This window comes from Ictidomys tridecemlineatus, chromosome 1 (genome assembly GCF_052094955.1).
Source record: "Ictidomys tridecemlineatus isolate mIctTri1 chromosome 1, mIctTri1.hap1, whole genome shotgun sequence".
Lineage (NCBI taxonomy): Eukaryota > Metazoa > Chordata > Mammalia > Rodentia > Sciuridae > Ictidomys > Ictidomys tridecemlineatus.
In genome coordinates this window covers 1,664,684-1,691,324 of record NC_135477.1, presented here as the reverse complement: position 1 = coordinate 1,691,324, position 26,641 = coordinate 1,664,684, and the positions used below count along the sequence as shown (strand labels likewise).

The 26,641-nt window shown below is 49.0% G+C and overlaps 1 protein-coding gene across 6 annotated transcripts in view; it reads right to left on the bottom strand.

Moving 5' to 3' along the window:
* Window positions 1-25,997, bottom strand: part of Tcerg1l (transcription elongation regulator 1 like) — a 167,936-nt gene extending 141,939 nt beyond the window's left edge. For 5 of the 6 annotated variants that reach the window (XM_021723391.3, XM_078024087.1, XM_078024084.1 and 2 more), the window contains exons 1-3: window positions 25,613-25,984; window positions 23,528-23,674; window positions 22,612-22,789 (exon numbers count right to left, since the gene is read on the bottom strand). In XM_021723391.3, coding sequence (XP_021579066.3) covers window positions 22,612-22,789; window positions 23,528-23,674; window positions 25,613-25,939 — 652 coding nt within the window. In that variant the 5' untranslated portion in view covers window positions 25,940-25,984. Of the gene's footprint in view, window positions 1-22,611; window positions 22,790-23,527; window positions 23,675-25,612 lie in introns of all 6 variants that reach the window. The other variant, XM_078024099.1, reaches the window with a different exon arrangement.
* Window positions 25,998-26,641: the final 644 nt, after the last annotated feature.

Below are 26,641 nucleotides of genomic sequence, written 5' to 3'. Positions count from 1 at the left end.
TTCCAGGAGACGCCCACGGGGCAGGAGCTTCCCAGCCAGGGGAAATCCAACAGATCCCAGGAAGCTCAGGGACAGAGCAGAGGCTCAGGGGGCTTCAGCCCACACGGGGGTCTGGTCAGTCTCAGAGAAAGGTGTGGGAGGATGCTGAGATTGCAGCCCAGGGGACCTGAGTTCACAGCGGGCTCACCAGTGACCACTGCCTCCCACTGTCCTCTGGGCTCATGGTCCCTTCCGGAGCTGGAAAGCTCCGATTGAGCACTCCAGTGCAGGCCCTGGCCAGACTCCACCACTGACCAGCTGAGCCGAGCAGCCTGGGGCAGAGCCACTCTCCTAGACCCTCCTTGGGTTTCTCACCTGTGAGATGGGGACAAACCTGCCCCAGAGCACATGGGTCCCCCACCACATTGAGCTCGACTCTCAAGACTCATCATCTTTTCAAATGCAGCCTGAGCCGTGCTTCCTGCCCAGGACCACGACCTGACCAGGCAGCTGGTCCCTCTCTCTGGGTCCTCCCACGCCCCTCTGCATGGTGCTGGGGCCTCCTCCCGAGTGGCCACGGGGCCTGTTGGCTCCTGCTGTCTCCTGCGCGGGCACTGACAGGGAGGAAGCAGTCGGGGCTGTCTGTTGAGGTGTGACCACTCTCGCAGGGCAGCTGGGGGGCCTTGATTCCCTGGCCAGGCTCAGTTCTCTCTCCTTCCTCTGGAATTTCATGGGTTCCAGGCTAACTTGGCCCATGGTCTTCTCTCCCATCTGGACACATTTCTGGTAAGGTGTAAGTCTGTCTGGCCAAATGTCACTTTGTCCGGGATCCCTCACTTCGCTCCTAATGAGGTGGGTTTTCAGGGGCCCCTCCTGGGACACGCAAGTCCTGGGGAACCCAGGCTGAGCAATGTCCAGAACCCTCTGGCGGGAAGGACCTGCGGGACATGCCCTGGGTGCTGAGCCTCTCGGCTCCTTCACCCGCCCGCCCTGCCTTCTTTCTCTCCCTTACCCACTCCCCGCCTGTCCCCAGACAGCTCCAAGGAATGGCCCCTGAGTAATCTGAAGGAATGGAGGACGGGTTCTGAGACTGAGCAGGTCTCAGACGACAGATGCTGAGGCCAGCTGCCCTGGGGGACCCCCTCAGGGAGCGTCGTAGGCAGCCTTCTCCTTGTGCCCTGGCCCAGCGAGCGGGCACCCCAGGCCATCTTAGCTGCCTCTGAGGCTCAGGGGCATCTGTACCTGCGTGGGGGAGAGGCACGGTGCCCACACACCTATCCTCCTTGTGGTGCATGCTTAGCCACACAGACTTGTGGGCACCCCTGGAGGGGCACCATGACGGGCTCCAGGTGGGCAGGGTGAGCCCTGCTGCCCACGTGCCAGCCACCCCACCAGTGGCAGCCAGGGGATCCTTGAGTCAGGCCCTCCTGGGAGCCACCCGCCTGCTCACCCCCAGGTAAGACGTCTTGCTCTCCAGGAAGCCTGAGCCCGGCTCTGGCCCACCTGCCCCTTCTGAGTCCATATTCAAATCCTGACCTTCGGAGCATTCTCCACGTGCCATTTTTTAAAAAGTCACTATTCAGGTGATCGCTGTGGGCCCCTGTGAGAATTCTTTTTCTCCTGTGCCTCTGTTTCACGATCTCAGTCAGCCGCCACTGACCCCCACTGATGTCCACGTCTACTGCAGATCCTAGAACCCACCTCTGCTGCCCAGAGGAAGCAGGTCGCCCCCAAGACGCCGCTGGTGTCTGTGCACGCCCATCCTGTCTGGGCCTTGCAGGGGAGTGGGTCTGTGGGTCGAGGCTCGCCTGGATCTGGCTGCGTCTCTCATGCAGAATGAACGCAAAGAGGCTCATCAGAACAAAGGAGATTCGAGGTGAATCCAGGTTTTAAAAATCCACTGTCTGAGACCATGCTACCTGGAGGGAGGCTTTCTTTCCTTAGAGGAGGGAGCCTAACGCTGCTGGTGTCCAGGGTATTTCTAGTGCCCCTGAGGAACAGGGCCGCTGTGATAAGACAAAGCCACCGGTTGTCACTTCAGGAGCACAAGGGGCGCCCCCTGGCTCCCTGGGGAGGGCACCTCTCTGTGGCCCCAAGGCAGATCCCCAGAAGCTCCCGCGGCGCCACCTCCAGGCACCTCCAGAGGCTCAGGTCTCCACTGTGTGTTCTAGAGAGACCCTCCCCAGAAGCTACAGACATTCAGGGTCCACAAGCCTGGACTGCCCTGGCCTCCCACCTTCGGCCCTAAAGTGAAGACCACCCCATGCCCATGGATACCACCCCACGATCACCCGGCTTCCACTAAGCCACGGAGGAAATGACCCAATCTCCACCAGGGGCACAGCATAGCCAGGTCTGCCCACCCGAACCTTTCAAATTCCTCGCAGCCTGTCTGAGGCCACCTCCTCAAGGACCCCACACTGTTCCTGAAAGGCACCTGTGGAGGGCCACACTGAGAGCAGAAGGAGCTGATTCTCCACGCGGAGCCGGGCCAAGGCGGCCTTCCCAGAGCAGCAGGAAGACCAGACTCCCCACCTGGGAACCTTTCACCCAAAGTTTATTAATCTACTAACACAAGTTAACACAGTGCAGTATCTGCCCAAAGAGAAAAGAAACTTGTCTGTAAGACCCACGGAGCAGAGCCCTTTCATCTCCCTGTTTGGCTCACGGTCTGCCCCTGGCACCTCCACTAGCAGGGTGCATGGCAGGTGCTCGGCCCGCTGGTGTGGAGTATGGAGAGGACGTTGCAAGCCCTGGTTATGCCTACTCAGGAGAGGCAACACAGCCCAGGGCTCTGCTTCCCGGAGCTCAGATCTTACCTGCAAGACTCCGCACCTGGTTTGCAAAGGAAGACGATAATGGGCCGCTAAGTGGAATATTCCATTTTTATCTAACATCACTTCCCACACGTTCATTTCATGCAGGTCTTGAACCTAACTTTCTGGTGAATTAAAGCTCTGGTGATAGCTGTAATTCAGAGGAATCTGTGCACCAGTTTATCTGGCTTTTTGCCCAGCTATCAGAGTATATAATTTGAGGGTGTATAATTTGAGACAAAAATGTATCCTCTGTTGGAAGAATATTTCTTACTATACAATTTAAAAAATAAGTGCATGCACACCCCAGAGCTGACCAGTATTCTCAGCAAAAGCAGCTGAGTTGAATTTGGTTTTCAAAGGAGCTACGAGCAACTTCCTTGAGGGACCCCAACCCTGGGTAGGAGGCAGGTCTGTGCCAAAGAGAGAGCCAGTCTCCAAGGTCCACCTCTCTCCACTTCCCCTGGAGACTCGTGTCTTAGGCCCACAGGTGCAGACAGGAAAGGCAGGTCTCCCACGTGGGCAGAGGCAGAGGCCAGCAGAGGTCTTCAGTAGCCCACTCCAGGACCTGAGATGTTCCGGGGATGGGTCTGGGCTGATGGTGCCCCTCAGCTGTGCAGGTGTAGATCTTTAGAGGAAGGCATAACCATCCTAGCCAGCAGAAGATTCACAAACAGAAGTACGACGATAAGCTCCCAAATAAGAACACCAGATAAATCAACGAGCAAGCCACCATGAGCTACAGCCGGTAAGTCAACACTCAGCAAACCTGCACCCAAAACAGGGATATCAAAATCTCATGTGCAGAATATGAAACAACTGCATGGGAAATGTTTTCAAGAGGAGCCAAGATCAAGACACTGTAAGGAATGGAGCAGATTTGAAAAAGAAAATCATGGAATTTCTAGAGATTATTAACATAATTGTTGGAATAACAAACTTCTTAGGGACTTGAAATAGCAGATTAGACATCCATGAAGAGAGATTTAGCAAATGAAAAATACAACTAAAGAAATCATCTAAGTAAGTATGGAGGACAAAGATAAGTAATACGAAGGGGAAAGGAAGAGAAACGAAATTTGGGATAATGAATTTTAATGAATCCCTTACCAACATTTTAGAAAGCCAAATGGAAAACAAAAGAAAGAAAGGCAATATTTGAAAGATGCCCTGGAAATGAAGAAAGACACGCATCCACAAAAGCACAACCCTCGAGAGACGTGGATTTTTACAAGGCTCACATCTAGATACATCACGAGGAAGTTGTAAATCCTAAAATCAAAGGTGAACTCTTTAAAGAATGTATAGAGAAAAGATGGATGACGTACATGGGAAAATCATTTTGACTGGTAGAACACCTCTGCAGAAAATAACAGACGTCTTAAGACATGAAGAAAAAGTCATCAAACAGCTGATTAAAAAGTAACTTCCAACTAAAAATCTATACCTCAACAATAAATATGCATTTTTAGATAAAGAAAAAAATAGATTTATAGTAGCTGACCTTCATAAGGAGAAATTCTAAAGGATCTAATAACAAAATGGTTTCAGAAGAATCATCTGAGAAAATAAAATATCTAATAATATAGAATAACAATAAGGATGTTTTTAAGAAACAGCTGTCACTATCATATTGTGACAATGTCCTTGTATTGTTCAGTAAGATGGTGCAGCAGCATGACATTTAACTCTATAGACTTTCAAGTTAAATATTTGCGGCATAAATTTTAAAGAATTTTAAATCTGTACCAGAAAAATATATCAGAACAAAACGACAGAAACCAGGCACAATGGCACACGCCTACAATCCCAGTGACTCTGGAAGCTGAGGCAGAGGGATTGCAAATTTAAAGTCTGCCTCAGCAAGTTAGTGAGGCCCTGTCTCAAAATAAAAAATAAAAAGGCTGGGGATGTGGCTCAGTGGTAAAGCACCCCTGGGTTCAGCCCTCAGTAACAAATGAGAGGGAGGAAGAGGAGGAGAGAGCGTGTCCAAGGTGAACATAGTGGCATTTGATCACTAAGCCACAACCCTAGCCCTTGTTACTTATTTTTTTATATTTTATTTTGAAACAGGTCTCCCTAAGTTGCTGAGGCTGGCTTTGAACACATGATCCTCCAGCCTCAGCCTCCCAAGCCACTAGGATTACAGATGTGCATCACCACTCCCTGCTGACTTAGGACGTTTGCAAAAGTTGTCTCTTTGAAGAACAGATAAAATGGACAGAATTACAATGATGTTGAACAAGTAGATATTTTCAATGATGAGGTGGAAACACTCCTATACATTAAACAAGACAACTACTAACATAACATATTGAAAAGGTGAGCAAATATTTAGCAATCTTGCTCCAAAGACAGTTTGCAAACTGGGTTGCAAGTATGAATTCTAAAATAGGTATGTATAACCTGCCAACCCAACCAGCATGAAAACACCAAGTTCAGATAGTCATACAGTTCAGTGCATCAAGTCAGTGGTTAGACATCTTTCCACAAAACAAAGACCAGGCTTTCACATTGTAACAGGCAGATCCTACAAATTATCTCCAAGGAATGTTCCTTTTAGTATTGTAAGATCTTCAAAGTGTTAAAAAGGAGGGTCCCTTCCCGACGTATTCTAGGAAGCCAGGGTAATTTTCACCCCATGCAGGTGAGCACAGTAAAAGAAAGACGAAATTGGGCAATTTCACACAAGCACAGAGGAGAGACCCCGAGCAGGCAGCAGGGAGCCAGCACCCGACTCACGAGAGGGACTGAGCCCACCGGAAACGGCAGTGATTTCACATCGCGGTTCGCATAAATGCCACGCTGTGCAGTGACCAATTAGAAGGAAGACAGAAAGCAGAGCAGGGAGAATCCCGCTGAATTAAGGTGACAGAAGCAACACACCGGCAGCTGGGAGCCAGGGGGCGGGGAAGGCTGAGGGCATCAGAGGACCGGCAGGTGGCTGCCGCTGAGTGTGACCACCCCTCAGGGGTGTCCCTGTCCTCAACGGAGACGCTGCCTTCAGACGTGAGGCCGTACAGGTGAAAACAGGCTTTGCAGATCTAAACGCACAAAGCACGGGAATGGAAAGAAGAACCGATGTTCCCTGAACTCAGCTCGTGCCAGACACCTTCCGATGACCTTCAGGTGGGGAGACACTGTGACAACTCGGATTGAGGGGTCTTTAGGAAGACGGGGAAGTTATTACAGAGAAGTGACGATCAATTCCTATGCAGCATGTATGCGGGGTCCCTGGAATGTTTATGATAAGGGAACTCTGATCTACTGCTGGGTTTGTTAAAGCTGTTAAAGGTGAAGTCAACTAAATTTGAATATCATGGATGAATAAATATTACCACATTGTCAGAGGAGAACACAAAACTGTGGGCACCGTGCTGTGCCCTGATAGTGATGCACCATATTTGTAAATCTTTCCCGAGCTGTGGGCCATTTTATTCTTTCCTTCCACATTTTACTCATTTACAAAATTTTACATCTAACAAATATGGATCATCCTTATATTGGAAAAAAGTGAAATATGTTAAAATAAAAAGTGAATCACTTTTGCACACGACCATTGTACAAGCTTACCCCACTTAACTGCTGTTTGTGTGAATTAAAAGAGACCTTCCTTCTCATAAAGTCATGGACACAGAGAGGTCACACCTGGGTTTCATTTGTTCACAGAGTGAATATCTTTGAACCCTCCTGAAAGTCTCTCTCAAATATACTGACCAATAGGGTTTTGGCCTTCACAATTGAACTTGGGTATCATCTTCCAGTACTGTCTTGTCCCTGAGGGGACACAGGGACACATGTGGCTCTGGAGCACTCGAAGTGTAGCTGGTCTGAACTGGGTGTGTTCTAAGTGTGAAATACACCCTGCGTTCCCGGGAAAATGCCAGAGAACGAGCCATTATTAGACAGATTAATGATTTTGTATTGATTACATGCTCAGATAATGCTCTACATATTTTGGACAAATAAAATAAATCATTAGACTTTAGCTGTTGCTAGACTTTCAAAAAATATGAATGCCGAACATTTTAACTCCATACCTAGTTTGTATTCTATTTCCACCAGCAAATGCTGCTTCAGAATAGGGGCTGGGGACAGGGGTCTGGAAACTCGGGTGGGAAGAAAGGCGGGGGTGAGAATGTCTAGGGACTGAAGCCTGCAGGCGACTTCTGACCTCTGCTCAGCTGTTCTCTCGGGGGCCCCTCAACACTGATTCTATCTGTGAGCCGGGCTCTCCTCTTTAGATAACCTGACTCAATCTGTGGAATTGATGACCTGTAAGTTAAGGAAAATAACCATCAACAGGAGATTGTTCTTTAAAATCATAAACTCTGCCACTGTAAACAAATAGCATTTGATTTCAATTATCTAGGCCCTCCTTCCTTCAGTTTTAGCTGATGTTTTGGGTCTGGGGGCCCAACCACGTTTCCTCTGCCTGGCACCTTGCAGTACAGTCAGGGAGAGTGCAGGTAAAGAGACCCAAGAGCGGCTGGCTGGCAGGACAGTGCTCACTCCAGCCCCACCTGGCTCAGGGAGCATCTTGGGGATGCTTGGGATGAGGATGGCATCACAGACGCCTGGGAGCAGGAGCCATTCCTGTCCGCGACTCATGTTGCAATCGTCATGCATCGAATTCCTGCAACAACCTGCTTTTCTAAAAACAACGTCACTCACACAACTCAGGAGCCAAAATTTTTCACATGCAAGTACATTGTTTTATTTTATTTTTTTGCTTCCTCCAGATGGTGTGGTTCACTTTGGGATCTGTTTCCCTACAGTTTCTCTGCAATTGAAGGCAAGTGTGAATATCTCAGAGGGGTGAGGGCAGAGCCCAAGCCAGCTCAGTGGAGATGCTCCCACGCAGGAAGGCAGATGCCACCACCTGCCAGGGCCCCAGTGCACACTGGCCCCTGAGGGCCAGCAGGGTGGTGTCTCCATGGAGCAAGTGCAGGACCCGCCACACCTGAGGTCCTTCCAGGGACTGGGTCTGTGACTGGGACCTGAGGTGGACACAGCCCTTGGATGCCATCGTGAAGATGAAGTCACACAGGATGAGGTGCACCCTGCCTCCAAAGGCTGCCTCACTACACAAAAGAGAGGGACCTGCCGCCACCTGGCTGGGCACAAATCACGAGCCACTCAAGCAGAAACAAACTTTATTTCCGAACTCCCACCAACGCCACCCACGCGGCTTTCTCCGGGACACACCACACACCACCGGGAACTCCCTCCACCGGAACTTCACCAACTAACTTCACCAACTCCCCAGGAATCCCCGCCAGAGCTCAACCGGAACTCAACGGGAACTCCGCAAGAACTCAAAAGTACAGGCAAAATGCCAGGCGCCATCCCAACTCGGCTGTGGCTCTCAACAGGGATGCAAAGAGACACCCCCAGGGGAGGTGGCCCTGGGACAGAGGAGTCAGACCTCAGAGCAACACGTCCACAGGCCAAAAAACGCCCAGGACTGCAGGGACTGGGGAACCAGGAGGGCCGGGGGATCCCCTCACTGCTCCAGAAGGCCCTCGATTCCAACCGTCCAGCCCCAGGCCGAGAGGTCTGCCGCTGGACCACACTGCCAGCTGGACCACACCGCCAGTGGCCCTGAGGTAAGCAGGCCTAGGAAACCCTGGAGGACACCAAAGGTGAGACAGAATGTCTGAAGTCAGGGTATTGAACTCCAAAGAGCTCTGCCTGTTTCCTCAAGTTACATGATAAAAGCAAACCAAGATAGAAACAAGAGCAGGGAGCCAGCAGCGTGCTTGACGGGCTTTACAAGTCAAGCAGGCCCAGCGCAGGCAGCCCTTGCGGAGCAGGAGGACAGCTCCCCACCTGTGCTGGGCAGCAGTGACTTCTCATCGTCAAGGCCATGTGCTGGTGGCACTTTCTCATTACACAAGCAGTGCCTGCTCATGAAGAGTGGAAGATGAAGGATACTACCAAGCTGAAACAAGGGCACGCAGAATGGATCACTCCCACCCTGCCGGGGTGGGCCCTGCTCCTTTAGTGTGTGTGTGTATGAGTTGTGTACATTCCCCTGTGTGAATGGGTATGTGTGCACACACTCGGCAGAGTGCTCTCAAAATCAAGACCCTACTGCTCACAGAGTCTGCAACCTACTGTTAAAAACTGACTCCTAGAACAAAACGAGAGGCAAGCGCTCTACCATGGAGCAGCAGAAGTGGTAGAGCGCTTGCCTAGCACGCCTGAGCCCCCCGGGTTCCACCCAGCCCTGCAAAATACAGGAGCAGCAACCAAAGGACCGAAACCTAAATGTGATTTTCACAGAAGAGCATCTGTTTTCAACCCGGTGTATTGATAGGTCTCCTGATTATGGACCACAAACCTCGGAGGCTTTACTTTCCCTTCTGGCATTAGTGACAGTGACGACACACTGCATCATGATGTGGTGCACGTGTGCTCTGTTTAACCTGCTGCAGAGGCAGTGAAATTATATGAACTCTTCCAAAGGCCTGCAAGTCCCCTGCACGACCCTTGCACATGACTCCCAAGGACGCAGCAGCTCTAGGGCACCCTGAGGCGGACGCTGGGGCAGACAGTGCCTCTGAAAGTGTGGAGTGTGTTCTCCTTCAACAGGGAGAGGCACCCGGTGGTTGAAACCTGCATTCCTGGAATTACTTGGGAGCATACTGTGTATTTCATATGACCACTTACAATCATTCTGAATCACCTGTTGATCTCTTTTTATTATGGTATTAAAATAAATAGTCCTATGTAAGGATTCTTTTAAAATGTCCTCTACTGACCTCTGTGTGGATTTCCGCAGCAGCACCACACTAAATAAGCTGATGTAACTTTAATAAATCAGCCCCTCATGCGTATACGTATGTATATGTGCATATACAAATATGTAGGTGTACACACATATACACAAACACACAACTCTTCTCACATTTCAAAACACTCATGGGGAACAGAGGCCTGTGGTCATGGAGTGACCCCAGCAGCACTGAGGCCTCTCACGTACACTTTCCCATCCAGGACCCCAGGGAGCCTCACCACCTGGAGAGTGTCATCTCCCCATAGCGCTCAGAGTTGTCTTTGACAGGTAAAGGTCACAACCCGTACACCCCAGGTGGCTGTTCACAGGTACCCGTGCGCTTTCCCATGCTGTGTGACAGAGCTTCTTTGGTGACATGTCTAAGTGATTGTTAATGTGTAGGAAATGTGCTCTTCTTGGTATTTTATCAGCCCATTTTGCAGAATTGCAACTAATTTTGAGAGTGTGGATTTTGAAATATAAAAGCATGTAATCCTCAGGTGGTATTTCTTATCTTTTTTGTGGGGGGCAGGTTGGACCCAGGGGCTCTTAACCACTGAGCCACACCCCCAGCTGGTTTTATATTTTATTTTGAGACAGGGTCTTGCTAAGTTGCTAATGGCCTCACTAAGTTGAGGCTGGCTTTGAACTTGTGATCCTCCTACCTCAGCCACTCGAGCTGCTGGGATTACAGTCATGAGCCCCTGCACCCAGAGAGGTGGTATTTCTCATTTCTGTTTGGATTCTTATTGCACTGGCCAGAACTTGCAGAACACAGTTAAAGCCTGTGATAAGGAGTGATTCTGGTGATCCACAAATGCCAAGCTGTGCCATCACGTGAAGCTTTTAGGTCACTATTCTATCAGGTTCCACCTGACCCCTCAGTTTTCTGGCTTTTCTAAATGGCTGTTGGATTTGCATCCCATCAAACGATGCCCTGTCACATGGCCTGGTTGACGTGACATATCTTATTAAACCAGGCCATGACGTCGTCACAAACACCTGTCTACCACACAGTCTCTGCTATTGCGAACCATGCACCATCGAGCCCAGCAGAAGCGGTCATGGCTGCCCGGGACACCCTCAATACTTTTACAATTCCACAACTATATTTATAACTGAGATGTGTCTACATAATTTGCTGCTGATTTTTCTCTCGTTTTTGAAAAATCGTTGATAAAATGGGTGGCTACCTTCCTTACATCTGTCAGAGTCTCACTGTTTCCTGTGATCTGAAGCAAACCCTCCCTCATGAGAGCCTCCTTGGAGTTGGACAATTTCACTAGCAACACCCTAGAGTCACAGGTGGGCAGGGCCTGACCATGGGCAGGGACAGGGTGGAGGCCGCTGAGTGGCGCTACGGTTAGGAGAGACGGGAGGCCTGTGGACGCCTGCCCCTGTCCCAGCCTGGCTCATGGGAAGAGCTCCTCCAGTTAGGGGAGGCCACACAGGCCAGGCAGAGATGACCACAGCGAGCTTCTTCTCCTCAGGTTCTCTGTTTGGGGACAGCACCTTCCACACTCTGTCCCCTGCTCCCTGCTGTGGAAGCCTGTTGACCACTTGCTCCTTTGCACTTGGTTTCTCTTCTCCAGTTTCCAGGTCTCGGCTCGCAGGCCGACATGCTGTGCTCCTGCATCAGGCCACCTCCTCCTCTCGGGCTCCAGAGCTGCCCCTAAGTCCATCTTGGAGGCAAAAATAGGGTCTCTGACGCGTGCAGCTCGAAGTGGGCTACTTTGAGACGGTTGTTTCTGTAGCCCTGATTTTTGCTGCCTTTGATTTTGGTCGTCACACCTTCGGGGCTGCTGACGCTCCTTAACGGCCTGGTAGACCTCAGGGCAGTGCCTGTGGTCTGCAGTAGGGTGCACAGGGCTCCAGCTGTCCCCTCCTGAGGGGGGCTTCATTGTTTCGGGAGTGCATCTTTCACCCTTTCATTTTTTCATACTTCTTTTAAATTTTATCATGAAAAATTTCAACACTAGCACAAACGACAGGCTGTGGCCAGGAAGCAGGGAAAGAGCAAGGGCTGGGTCCAACGTCCCCTCCAAGGGCACCCGCCCAGGACCCAGCTCCCTTCCACCAGGGGCCCCCTCCTGCAGGCTGCACCACCTCCCGCAGCGCCGCAGCTCAGGGACGGAGCCTTCAGCCCGCAGGCCCCTGGGGCTCTCAAGATCCACACCACAGGGTGAGGTGTCTCTTGGCTGCTCTTGGGTAAGTACACAAGAGTGAGATACTGGCTGAGGTGGGTCGGTAAGATTCTGCAAGCACATCTGCAAAGCACCTGGTTCACTGCACCCCCTCCAGCAAGTCACGGAAATGCCAGCTGCTCTGGTCCCAACCACAGCTCGTCCTGCCGGCTTCTTTTAATTACAGCCATTCCTACAGGGATGTGGGGCCCGATGTAACGCATGCGTTTGCATTTCCTGGTGATGCGTGATGCGGAGCACATTTCCACGTACTTATTTCCAATCCGTACTTCGTAGTGGCTGATGTGTCTGCACTAATCTTATTTATTTTTGTTGGGTTGTTTGTTTTCCCATTGACAAGGGTTCTCTGAATAATGTGAATGCCGGCCCTTTATCAGATTTTTGTTTTACAAATCTTTCCTCCAAGTATGTAGCTTTTCATTTTGTAAAGACACTTTGAAAGGACGACAGCTTGGAATTTTGCTGAAGTCCAATTTATTGATGTGATTTCTTTCGTGGTCCATGTCTTTGGTGCCAGATGTAGGGAACTTTGCCTGAACCAAGACCACAACATTTTCATTCTATGTCTTCTTCCAGAAGTTTTAGACTTTGGGTTTTCTATAAGTCTGTATTTCATTTTGAGTTTTTCCGTGGCACAAGATATTGATCAAGGTTTATTTTGAAGATGGATGTTCAATTGTCCCCAAACCATTTGTTGAAAAGAGAACCTTCTATTGACTGAATTTTCTTTGCACCTTTTCAAAAATTGATTGGCCGTCCAGAACTTGTCCCTTCTGATGGTCTGCATCAGAGTGCTGTCGGTCTTTATCCGTGGGTTCTCCTTTCCAATTCCACAAGAGCCTCGTCCCAGTCCTTGATCAAGAGATCACATCAGCCACACAGGAGTGCTCACATTTGGTTTTCTTCCTTCAAACTCTTTGCTTTTCCATATCGATTATTGAATTAAGTTATCAATTTCTTTGAAACTGGGGTTTAGTTTAGGGTTCCCTTGAATACACACAGATCAATTGGAGCCAACTGGCATCTTAACCTTATTGAGTCGTCCAGCCGTGAATACAGAATACAGGTGGGTGTTTGCTTTCTGTCCGAATGGATGCTGAGTTCGGTAAATATATACTTTCGTTTTTCTTCTTTTTTTGCTTTGTTCTTTTGATAAATAAGATCAATTGATTTTCTAATATCAATTCAGCATGACACTCCAAGAGAAAAAGAAGATCCACTTGGTCGAGATGGACCATTGTTTCTCTGGGTCGCTGGTCTGGTTTGTTAGGATCACACTGGGCAGCTTTGCGTCTCTGCTAGTGAAGCCCACGGGGGCTGTGACCCCCACCATATCCCCGTGGTTTCTGTCTTAGGGAAGAACTGACCTCGGGAAATGGCTGGGGAATCTTCTTCCCTCTCCTGGACCAGTTTATCTAAATGTGGGTGTGATTTCTTCTAGAAAGGCTGGTGGAGGGTCGCAGAGGGCCTGCCTTGTGCAGACCTGGTCCCACCCGGGGTTCCTAGGTCCCACCGCAGCGTGGGACTCACTGCCGCGGCGTGTCAGATGCCTTCCCACCACGTTCCCACCAAGCGCTCAGGGAGCCCCTCCCTGTGGATGGCCACGTCCCTGGGTCTCCCGCTCTGCCTGGGCAGGAGAGTGGCAGCTGGGCTGGTCCTACAGAGCACTCGCCCTGGGTCATGGTTTCATATTTCTGTTTTTAATTTCTTTGATTTCTGCTGCCCATGTTTTAATTTCTGTGCCTTTCTCTTTTCTAGTTTTCTAAGGTGAAGCTTAGGTAACTAATTTCGTAGATCCTTTTTCCATGTCATCATTTTAATACTATAAATTTCCATTTAGCATTGCTTAAGGTACATCCCACGAGATATTTCATATTGGTTTTCATTTTCCTTCAATTTAAAACATTTTTGAATCTTCTCTCTTTGAATCATTTGTGGCTTCAGCGTATTGGCTATTTCAGAGATTTGAAGGTCTGCTAGGTATTTTTTTCACTATTGATTTTTAACCTAATCCTATGGTGGCCTGAGAGCAAACAGCGCAGGCTTCTAATCCTGCGAAACGGGTTGGCTTGGTTACAGCTGAGGCCGTGGGAGCCGTCAGCACTCCACGCGGGTCAGGGCCTCCCGGCCCTAAAGCCCTGCGCTCTGCACTCTGCCCCTCACCCAGGTGAGCTGGTCTCCTGCTGAAGCCCCTGGTCCTCCCTCCTGCCACTGGGCCGGCCTTGGCTTCCTGCCCTTGGCAGCTCTGGGCCCTGGCTTCTCACAGGCCAGCTGTGCTGCCGCATCGCCAGGTCACCTCTCCTGAATTCTGACTCCTCTGTGGCCTCACGGCCCCTCGGCTCTTTCTGGGTGAGCATTGGCAAGGGATCTCTCGTCCTCCTTGCGTTCACTGTTATGGGCTCTGTGAGAGTCAGTTCTCCTTGATGCTGTGCCTGGGACTGAAAACCTGAAAACCTTGGCCGGTTAAGCAGGGAGTGTGGACCTTCCATTTAAATCTGCCGTTTTACAGTTCTACAAATAGTCGTTCCATCTGTGCCCTGATCTCTTGCTCTTGTTTTCTGCCTGTTTGGGAGCTGATCTGAGTATCTGTTATGATTCCATGTTTATCTCCACGATTATGACTCCTTTCACAATTCCAACTGCCTGCTCTATGCTCCACCAGATTAATATTATAATAGCAAGTCTTATTGTAATATATATTATGCCTAAAGATATGTCTTTATAAATACATATGCATGTATTTTCATGTAAATATATGAGGCATATCATCTCTCTATCAAGATATTGATCCTCGAATATCACTACCCCACGTCACACATGGTGTGATAGCCACAGTGCTATACTTCAGTCCTTCCCTCCAGTGCTTTGTGAAATTGTTGACATGCATTCCTGTTTTACGTACACACACAGATTACATCATGTTCTTTGTTCTTCATACAATTATTCTTAGAGAAATCACAAATAAGGAAAATAAATATTTCACCATCTCTATCACTCTGTTTTCTTGAGTCAAGGCAAGTTTCTCTCTGCCATAATGTCATTTCTTCCTGTAATTTCTAGAACTGCTGGTCTCCAGGCAATAAATTCCATTCAGTTTTAGTTCTGGGGGAAAACACTTCACTGTGGATTTTTATGTTTCTGTTCATGCACTCTGGCCACACATGGTACTGGGGCTCACTCTGACGGGATCACACAGGCATGGAGTAGGATGTCCTCCAGCCCAGGCCTCCTGTGTTCACTGTTATGGGCTCTGGGAGAGTCGGATCTTCTTGATATTGTGCCTGGGACTGAAAACCTGAAAACCTTGGCCGGTTTTCCTCCTCCCTTCTCCTTTTCCTTCTCCCTACCGTTCTCTCCTCCCGACTTCCCTACCTCTCCTCCACTGGCTTCCCAACTATTTACTGGGCTTATAAGATTAGGTATACATAAAGGCGGGATTCACCACGGTACATTCACACATGCACACAGCCCAAGGTGGCCAATTTCCTTCTGCCTCTCCTCCCTTTCCATCTCTCCTCCCTCCCCTCAACCCCTTTCTGCACTCCACTCATCTCCCTTCCATGTTCAAGGTGCCCACCCCCCTTTTTGTACCCTTATTTTGTTCCAGCTTCTGCACATGAGAGAATATTCAATCCTTGACTCCCTGAGTCTGGCTCACGTAGCTGAGGTTCTCCAAGTCCATCCTGTGCTGGAGAATGCCATCGTTTCCTTCTTCATAGCTGGGTAGAACTCCGCTGTGCACACACACACATCATCTTTATCCGTTCCTCAGTTGGTGGGCACCTGGGCTGGTCCCGTAACTGCTGCCGTTAGCATCTTTGCTTGGTTGAGTTCTGGACGGAGAGCTTCTGTTCCAGTAGGTGAACCCGTCACTTCATGGTCTCCCGGCTTGTGCATGTTCTCACTATGAATCTCCTGTGTCTCTATATACCTAATGTGTCCTTTCTCTTTGTCTGCCTTCAAGATCTACTTCTAATCTTTGAATCACAGATTAGACTATGGCTGGTCTGGTGTTCCGTGTCAAAACATATGTTTTGTCTGTTTTTGCCACATCTCCCTCATGGGGTTTGCTGAGCGCCCTGGATCTGTAGCTTGACAACATGGATTATATTCCTATCACCTGTTGAATTATCTCTTCAAATATTTTTTCTGAGTGTTTTTCTCCTTGTCCTCCTGGGACTTCAGTTATGTATGTGTTGAACTTTTGGATCTTATCTCACAATTCTGAGGAAGCATGCTTGTTTTTCTAATATTGCAATTTGACTTTTGCATATTTCTATCTCTGATTCCCCAACTGTTTGTTCAAAATGTTCTCCTTTCTATTACACCAATCTAGCACTCATCAGAGTTCATTTAAAGTCCTGGTCTTAAATGCCAATATCAGCACCATCCTAGGGTCTAGTTCTGTCCAGATTCTGTATCTTGACAGTGGTTTATCATCTCGTTTGACTCATGTGTCTTGTACTTTTTATCAAATGCCAGATCTTGAGAATGGGACAATAGAGGACGTGATTGCAGGACTCCCCCCAGGGATCAGGCCCACTCTTTCTTCTGTCAGGCATGACATGAAGTACATGAAGTTGAGTTGGCCTATCCAGGAGTTGCCCCGGATTGGGATTTTTGTTATCATGGGTGCATTCCCTGCCCCACAGGCTTCAAATCCCTGTAACAATGGCTTTTGCTTAAGGCGAGTTCTGGGGCGTCTGACACTCTCTGGGTATCCACGCTCCAGTTGCAGCCATCACGATTCCTGCACAATGGGCCATGAACCTACGCCCCTTCCCTGCTGGGTGGTAGACACCTGGCCCAGGTTCAGTCCTGGGTGACTTATTTATCAGCCTGGACTCCGGTTGGGGTGTCTGACTGCTTCACCTTCTTTCAACAAAGCTGAGGGATTTGGGAGAGTTTACACCCTCACCTGCCTCCCTTTACCAGCATAATCTGAGTTTATTGAGATTACAATTATTATAGCAACCTCTTTTCCACCAAGAAAATCGCTTGGAGTTTTCCACTTATTTCTGTAATCAAATTAACAAATATTTACGTATATTCTCAGCAATTAATAGTAATTGCTGATACTACAGATGCTTGAAATGTGACTTCATCATTTTTAGTTCTAGTATTAGATTTACGTCTTAGTTGAGGAATAAATAAAAATAAAAAAGAAAAAGAAAATTTTACTATGAAAAATTTCCCCAAATTTCTCATGTTTCATGAACGAATTCTAAACTAATAGTGTTGTTATGATTTGAAAATTGAGAAAACATATGCTCAAGTCAGTTTATTTTTAAAAAATCTTACAGGTAATTGCTTGAGAAAATAAGATCGGTGTGGACAAATTCCAAATAATAATATAGACAAAAGTAAACAAAATATAAATGTCACCCAAATGCAGAAACAGAATAAAACAAAGAAAAAACCAGAGAACATAAAAACAGGATATAATAATGGCAGAAAAATTAAAAAGATAGTAAGTCAAACAGCTAAGCTGTATTTTTAAGAGGCAAAAACAGCAATTCTGCTTTTACACCCTTTCCTGAGCAGATGGAGGGGTGGTACTGTCAGTGTTAGACAACACGGATTCATGACTGAGCATTTGCACACACATTTTGTGGGGCATGAATTTCTTTGCGGACCAACTTGCTTCGTCCTGATCCTCTGAACTTCTCTGCAGGAGCGGATCCCATCCAATTCTGTGAGATGAGCTGAAGCCACAGGCCATCAACCCCATTTCCCAGCGGACGCCTGGGCATCTCCAGTACTCTGCTGGTAAGTGGCTCTGTCGCCCGTCTTCTGGGTTCACACATTTATCTCCTTCCATTATCATCTCATGTTCACAACCACAGCTATTTATGCTCATGAATGCTTCTGTACCGTGTTCTCTCACTAACGTCACAATTAGTCCTTCTCTGTGAATATTCTAATTGCTAGTTTCCAGAAGTTTCCTTGCATTCTTTTCCAACTGCTTCAAATCATCTTTTCAGATGGGCAGCTCCCACTTAATCACTGATTTTTACTGATCAGTCATCTTTTACTGCTTTTCTATGGTCTTTTGTTTATTCATTTCCTTTTGCCTGTTAAGGCAGATAAAAGTAGATTTATACTAACTCTCCTCGGTCCTGTTCAAACCTGCCTTCCTCTCCTCGCGGAGTGCATGCCCTGCGCCTGGCTGAGCCTCTCAGTGGCCCTCCTCGGCTCCACCTTCTCCCTGCCTCTCTTGACTCATCTTTGAGCCCAGTGAGCCCTTAGGTCTTCAGCTGACGCACAGTGTCCCCCAGGCGGCTTTCCCAGGAGTCCCTGGTTTCCAGCGGGACTCTGCTCCAGGGTCTCACTGGGCAGAGTGGAGGGGGGTCTCCTCCCCGCCCCACACTCTCCGCCTAAGTAGCTCTATTTCTGAGGAACACAGGGCTCTGAAGTTCTCGTTCTGGGAGTGGACTACAGAGCCCCTGGGAGCACCGCCTGTGTCCACATGCACACAGGGAGCAGGAGGGACAGAAGCCAGAGGCAAGTGGAGCTCTCCAGGAGCAGGCACTGCCCTGAGAGGCTGGCTCCCTCCCTCCCGCCTGGCTGTGTCTGAGGCAGCCGTAATACAGGGATTCCTTAAAAGCCACTAGGTTGTCATGGCAGACCTTGGTTCCTAACGTGGCTGAGACTGTGTATTTTTGCATGTTTGGATTCACTGGTCAGTGACAAGGCTCCCTCTTCTCCATACTTCCTGGGAGGGCTGTGGGTCCTCAGCAGGAAGGTGGCATGAGGATCCCTTGACAGCCCCAGAGGAGCTGGAGAGCGTCTCTGAAGAGACCCAGGCTCAGCTGCCCTGGCTGCACCTCTCCGCCCTGTGCCACCCCAGCTGCGGGTCACCTGGTGGCTCCCCTCTCACACCTCTGTGACTGAACGTTGCACTCCCTTGGCTTGGCCTTCCACCCTCCCCTCCTCCTCAGGGGCCTTAGCCCAGGAGCCCTCCCCCAAACCCCTGCAGGGATGGGCCAGGTGCTGCTACCTACTGCTGAGCTCTTCAGCAGAGCAGGGCTAGACCTGAAGGTGGCCCCCAGATCCAACCCCCGTGACGGCACCAGGAAGAGGGCCTCGGGACTGGAGGCCTAGGAGCATGGTCCATGACGGGACTCTTTAGACAAGGAGCCCCAGAGAGCCCCTTGTCCCCTCTGACAAACCAGGACACAGAAGGCAGCCACTGTCGGCCAGGCAAGACCACCCTCCTGCCTCAGCCACACGGAGCCCCACCAGGACATCCAGACTCCAGAACCGTGAGACGTAACTGTCCTCTAAGCAACCCAGGCCGCTCTGTCCTCCACATCACGGCAGCACGAGCTGAGCAGGGGAGGAGCCTTGACAGTCCAGCTGCCCACCCCATGACCACTAAGAAGATGCCAGAAGACAGGGGGCTGGGTGAACACAGAGAAAATGACCACTAGTCACTCCTCAGCTCTCCCCAGGGGTCAGCAGCCCCCCTGGATCTGAGCTAAGGCAGATGATCATCACTGTCATCATGGATGAGCCCAGTAGGCATGCACAGTGAAGTCCTGTGTACTAGTTAACCCATCTCAGATGGCTCCCAAGGTCATTCAAGCCACACGCACGTCCTCTGGCCCCTATGCCGGGCAGTTACTCCTTACTCAACATCACCAGGGGGCGCAATGGTAATCTGAGCCCCAGAGATCACTCAACATGTCTGCCCAAGGCCACCTCCAACTCCGGTCGCGCGTGCCTACTCAGACACAAGTGGCCAGGGGTACACTGCTGAGTCCGTGGTCTAAACTGCCTCAATCCCTGAAATTGTGCTAAAGCGCTTACAAAACAACCATTACACAGAAACTATTGTGGACCGAGACAAGATCTTACCCACGAGGCCTGTTTAAGATGAAGGCTCTTGACTACTTCCCCAGTTCTTGGGAATTTTTAATATGCTTCTTAATTTAAAGGGGATCGATAAAATACATCTGATTCTAAAGCCCCTTATTTCTGAACATAAAAATGTATAACAAACCCAGGCACCACCATGGCCCACACCGATCACCCAGGTGGCTCGGGCAGCCGAGGAAGGAGGATCGCAAGTCCAAACCAGCCTCAGCAACTTAAGGAGGCCCTAAGCAACTTAGCAAGACCCTGTCTCAAAATAAAAAATAAAAAGAGCTGGGGATGTGGCTCAGTGGCTGAGTGCCCCAGGTTCAATCCCTAGTACCAAAAAAAAAAAAGTATATAACAAGATTGAAGAATGTCATATATCAATTATAAAATATATTTATATCTTGGGGCTGGGGTTTTGGCTCAGTGGTAGAGCACTCGCCTAGCACATGCGAGGCACCACATAAAAATAAATTTAAAAAATAAAGGTACTGTGTCCAAATATAACTAAAAAAATTTTTAAATATATTTATATTTTATTTATATTACTTTTAGATTTAAATGTATATATTTATTAATTTATACAGTTATATAATAATTTGTTTATAATTAAAGAAATTTATCAATTTACAATAGGATATAGAAATTTAATAGGATTTTAATGATAAAATGTCTGAAAATTAACATGTAAATTTAATAGAGGTGTAATTTCTATGGATGGTAAAATTGGAATGATGTGCTTTGATTCTTTAACTGGCTTAGAGTTTAACCTAACTTCCATCTTTATTTGGTTCCCATACAAGCTCTTTGTCAAGCAGTTAATGGCACACAAACAACCCCTTAAAAATGTCCTTTGGATGAAGGGACATTTAACCCATGCTCTTCAAAGGCAAATAACTTCTAAGAATTCAGAAATTTATCAAAAAATGAAAATTGTGAAGCAATTCTGAAATATTCAACTCAAAACAAATGCTTTGGACAGGTGCACTCCTTCCCATAGGGTAAGGAGAGCTATAAGTGTGCTGTTCAGTTATTGCTCTTAAGTCTAAAGCAGAGCAAGAAATGGGAGTGGGGAAAGCGTGGGTTTGAGAAACGGTGAATGAGGTTGGTATGCAAGGTTATTCCAATACCGATTGTGTTTGTAAGCAATTTCTTGGGAGGTATCAGGGATTGCACTCGACCACTCGACCACGGAGATAGACCCCAGCCCTATTTTGTATTTGATTCAGAGACAGGGTCTCACTGAGTTGCTTAACGCCTCACTTTTACTGAGGCTGGCTTTGAACTCTGGATCCTCCTGCCTCAGTCTCTGGAGCTGCTGGGATTATAGGGGTGCACCACTGTACCCAGTAGTAAGAAATATTTTGTATTCCTTAAAGTAGATTAATTAAAAAGTAAAATTAATGAATACTATTTGAATCAAGTATTACATATTCGCTACATGATAGTAAGCGTCAAAGTCCACATGACAGAAAATCAGTGGGAAGCTACCATAGGCTGCTCCTACCAGATGGATGGCCAGCACATTCACAGACTCAGTCCCTGGGGAGAGGAGCAAGCACATGGGAAAGCGTCTATGTAACCTTCAGTGATGGGTAGCGTGCAGAAGTCCACTCAGAATGGCGCAGGGAACTCATCTTACTTGCTCCATTTTTTAAACTAAGCTGGCTGGTTGTTTTGGTGACAGTTATTGCCAATGCATTAGGAAATTAAAATATTATTCTTCATATGCTAGAAAAGTGATTGACAGTCAGCACACCCTCGTATCACACATGCCATTGAGTCATCCTTCATCTCCATCAAATTAAACAGGAAACACGATCATCTTAGTGTAAAGGGCTCCAAAGTGTTTGATGCTCAGTCAGGCTTTGATTAATCAGCAAAGCTCAATCACAAGGAGCAAGGCAAGGTTCAGCCAGGAATCCTCAAGTCCTGCGAGAAGCTCAGAGTTGCATTGTTCTTCCTGACTCACTGCTAAACAAGATTCATCGCAAATTGGAATGAATTTGTAGGCAAACAGAGCAGAAAATAAATATATCTCCCACACCAGCACTGCATTATCCACAGGAACATCTCCTTATTACTAAATTTCAGAGACACATATTGAGATAAGCTTGGTAGGTAGGAAATTACAGGAAGATAATGTAATTCTGAAGTCATAAAATATTCCACAATGGAAGGGGCTGCAAGGCAATTCTGGCATTGGCAGCATTTGCTTTTATAATATGATCATATGTTAAGGTGATTTTAAAAATCAATTTAAAAATTCATAAGATGATTTTATTCTCCTGTTATGATATGGGTTTATTATACAATCCTTCATCCAGGGATTGTTTCATGGAGCCTGTTGCGGGACAAATGTTCTTTCAGGTCACTAGACTCCAAAGATAGAACAAAATCCATCTTCCCAACAGGGCATTTATAGCCCATCACCCCATCACCCCAATGTGAAGACAAAACTTACAGAGAACATGCCCGAGCCCCCAGACAGCAAGCACCCGTGCACAGCCTCAGCCCAGAGGACAACACTTTCCAATGCGTGGGATGATGGATTAGTGCCCCTATTAAGAGCTCTCAACAGACAACATGGTCCAATGTTAAAAACAGAGCACCACAAATACCGCTCTGTGCAAATCCCTCCATCATCTCTTCATCTTAAAAATAACTCTACGTTCTTAAAAAAAAAAAAATTTGGTGAGCTCCCCAAGATTCAATCAATTTTTAAAATTTTATTTATTTATTCCCACCATCTTACCTGCCCCCATACCCCTTCCCCTTCCCTTTGCCCAATCAAAGTTCCTGGCATTTTCAAGACTCAATCAATTTTAAAAAACATACACACACCATGAATGAAGTATGAGAGGATTTACTAAGAGACGTGTGTCACTAGAATGACAAATATCGTTTCCATACCAACTCATGACTGAAACAAACAGAAACCCATTGCCACTGTGATTTGGGCACCGACCTGGCATTGGCTGAGGCCCTAGCACCACAGCAGGACGAGGCCTGGAGGCAGCAATGGGCCTGGACAGAGTCAGAGCCACTTGATCCAGCACAGGAGGCTTCTCCAGCAGGTGGAGCAGACCCGAGTCCCCAGGGTGTATCCACGTGGAGTCCAGAGCAAAGGAGTTATTCACAAAAATCTGCCAGAAACAATGCAAACAGAACACTGAGCACGAAGCATGTGAGAAGGGCCACACATTCATGTTGTCTCATGTTGGTCAGTACTGGGCATTCTGATTGGACACTATAAATCACCATTCTAAAAATTAAAGGGCAGGACTCGGATGCCTGAAGTGTCCTGGGCTAGTCCTCGAATGCTAGCCTGGTCCGTTCAACCCAGCAGCTAGTTTGCAGGTGGAAAATCACCCCAATGAGATTACTAATTGGTGGTGTAGAACAAGTCAATGCATCACTTTGTCAGTATTCAGGTCAGCAAAACATATTGGGTGAATTTGAATTTGAAAGCTAAAATAAGCCATCAGAAAGATGAAAACTTAAAGCAGTAATAACAAGAAAAACTCCCTCTTACAATTTAAACTTGCATCATATAATGCCTAATGCTAGATTTCATTCAATGGTTATAGATTTTAAAAATGAAAAAAATTTAAAATTAGATTTTAAAAAATCATTATTCAGACAATTAAAACATCTCACATTTTTGGTGTGAAATCCAAGTACTTCAAGTTACAGTAAAATGCGCATCCCCCCTGCAGTGATGTTTTTTGAACAGGTCAATCTAATTCTGAAATGATTTCTCTCTATTCCTCCGTGGTCCATCATTGAATTAGAAAATACATAGTGTTTCCTTTGCTACACCAACACGCAACAACTCAGCAAATAAAAGCCCACCTGACCAGGCAGACCCCTTGCGTTTTTACCTTACAGTTAGGCATCCTTTTGTCTATCCAACTTCTCCCAACACGAGCTGGCAGAGCAGAAGGGCAGACGTGTGGGAAAATGGGCACCAACTCCACTGTCGAAGAGGGGGACAGTCCTGTCGGTGGAGAATGTCCACCAATCAGCCACTGTAACAACAGCAAAAGACAAGGGACCACTCATTAGCCCACACTGGCCAACTCTACTTGTACCAAAAGTTGTTAGAATAATTGCTTTAAAAAAGAAATTTTCAAATGTACATAATGTGAGTATAAGAAAAATCCCCTCTTTCCTCAGCCTAGAAAAATTGTAGATGTTTATAAATCAAATAGAAACGTATACAAGTTTTCATATCTGAAGCACCACAGGGCATTGCCAACATTGCATTCTTCAATACTGAAAGGGAACTTCTAAGTAGGAAACCAGGAGGACACAGTAAGAAACGTGCCCACCCTGAGATAGGGAAGAGCCACAGGGAAAGGCAGAGCTGCTGGCTGTTCCACTGGGGTCCCTGAATTAGTCTCAGAAGCAAGCACAGAGCTATGTTATGACATTCCTCTCGGTGCATGTCATGTTAATTATATCTACCATTTACAAAACACTTAGCAAATATTTTCAAAATGAAAATAGCTAAGGATTTAAGACTCAAAGTTTCCCAAGATTTGTCAATAAAAATAGGTCCTACAGTAAGGAAAACGTAAGCATCACATAACTGAAGAACACAGTGCACAGAACAAAACAGCAGACACTGACAGAGCAGACAGGAGAGGAGACTGTCTCCCGGAGCAAACTAGTGGAGTCCTCCTCAGGGGACCCACAGAGCCTCCACTGCTCAATGATGGGGAATGGTTCAATATCTATTGTTGTAGAATCATCATGCATTTTTATTTTCCTGATATTCGAATATATCCCTCTCGTTCCAAATACATATTATTTGACAGAATATGGATAGCACAAAATATTTAAAAGACAAACATTTAAGTTTTTCTGGATTTTTCTTTTTAAATTTATAAAAGAAAAAAATGCAGTTTTCTATATGGAAAAACTGTAGTTCCTTGACATTATGTACCTCTAGTGGTGATATTCGGATACAACAACCCTCCGAAATATGGCAAAAGCTACCAGCATTTATCCAATAAAACCCAGCATGAACCGCATCACACATCAAATACATGCCCAGTACCACATATGTGATGTGTCAGTTAGCATTAAAGACCATTTAGGAGGAGTTTAACCACAGCTTTTAGGAAAGCTCACAAGGTACTATTGAAGACAAATTAATTAGAAGGTGCATTCTAACGTAACTCTCATTTGAATATGCTAATGAGGTCGATTTTGGAATAAAATACGTGTTGTTCCCTGATTTAAATGCGTCTGCATAGTTAGATGGCAAACAGCGGACCCTGCCAAAACCTGCCCGCCTTGGTCTGTTGTACCATTAATCAAAGGCACAGTCACTTTTTCTTTTTGATTCCAAGCTTTAAACGCCCAACTCTCCTGAAGTGAAATATGGCTTTAGGGAATCTGGACCCGGCCTAGGGCAGGAGGGGAACCGCCGTGGGCTGGCGGCGCCCGAGCCGGCTTCCCCTGCTGGCTTCCCCCGGTCCCGATTCTCCCCAGCGCTGCCCTGGTCTATGTGAAAGGGGGAACCCGACCAGAATCAGAATCGGCTATTGATCCTCAGCTGCCTTTCAAGTCCGCCCGAGACTGTAAAAGTACCAACTTGGAGGCGGCGTCAGCCCGGCGCTGGCTGCCTCGCTGGGCTCCGGCGGCGGCTTCAGCACCGCGCGCCGGACAGCGACCCGGGCCCGGGCGAAAGTTGTGGCCGGACGGACTCGGGCCTGGGGTGTGGGTCTAAACCGCTCGGCCCAGAGACCCGGGAGAAAGCAGGGAAACTGCCCAGCGGCGGAACGGGACGTCGAGCTGGAACTTTGTGGCCATGCTGGCTGCCGGGCTGCGTCCCGAGGGTCCGGGAGGCGAAGACCCCTGGCAGGGGGAGCGCGAGCCGGGGGCCAGAGCGCCCTGCCCGGGAGGGCCGCGCCCGGGGGCGGGGGGAGCGGCCGCGGAGCGAGCGGGCTGGGTCTTACCTGTCCGTGGAGCAGGGGATAGTGGTGCACGGCGGCGTGGTCTGGCGCAGAGGGCAGAGGCAGCAGAGGCAGCAGGGGCTCGCCCGGGGCTGGCCAGCCGGGCAGCCCGGGCAGCAGCGGGGCCGCGGCGGGCTGGGCCGCGGCGATCAGCAGCGGCGGGGGCGCGACCCCGGGGCCGAGCCGGAGCAGCCCGGCCGCGCCGGGAACCATCCAGACCCAGGGCGGCGGCGGGTCCGCGTTCATCGGCCACAGGAGAGGCGGCCGCCGCCGGGGCTGCTGGGGCTGCTGCAGCTGCCGCCGCCGCGGGAGCCTGGCGCCCGCCCGCATCCTACATCCCCGCGCGGGCGGCGGCGGGGCGGCGGGCGCCGAGGTGCGGGCCGGCGGCGGCGCGGGCTCCGGAGCCAACTCACTTGGTTCCGCGGCGCGGCCGCTCGCTCCGCCCCTGCCCCGCGCCGGGAGCCCCTCCCCCTGCCCGCGCCCTCCCCTCGGAGCTGGCCGCTTGCGCCGCCGCCCCCAGCCCGCCTGGCCCCAGTCCCCGCCCCCGCACCCCTGGACCCCGAGGCCGCGGGGAGGAGACGCGGACCCGGAGGAGGGGACCGGCGGAGAGCGGCAGGGTGCCCAGCGCTGAAGGCGCGGAGCGGCGAGAGTCGTGGGCACCGGGAGGCGAGGGCGCGCGGGGCGGCGAGGGCCGAGGGCGCGCCTGGCCGGGACCCGCTGATCCAGCCCAACCCTTCGCCTCCTGCGGGCTCCGGAGCAGCGGCTGGTGGCCTCTGGCTCTCGCGGACGGTGCGTACCACCGGAGAGGCAAGCACGACTGGGCACCAGCTCCGGGCTCCAGGCTCCCGACGCTGCATGCAATGGCGAACAGAGGCTGAGGTGGTGGCGCCGGAGCCGGCACGTCCCACCGCCCGGGCGGAGCTAGGGGCACCGGCTCTCTCTACCAGGTTTCATTCTAGTCTAGGGTGCACAGCCCTAGGAGATACTGGACTGCTGGTCTGGACGCCAGGTGGACACCAGACACTATTGGGC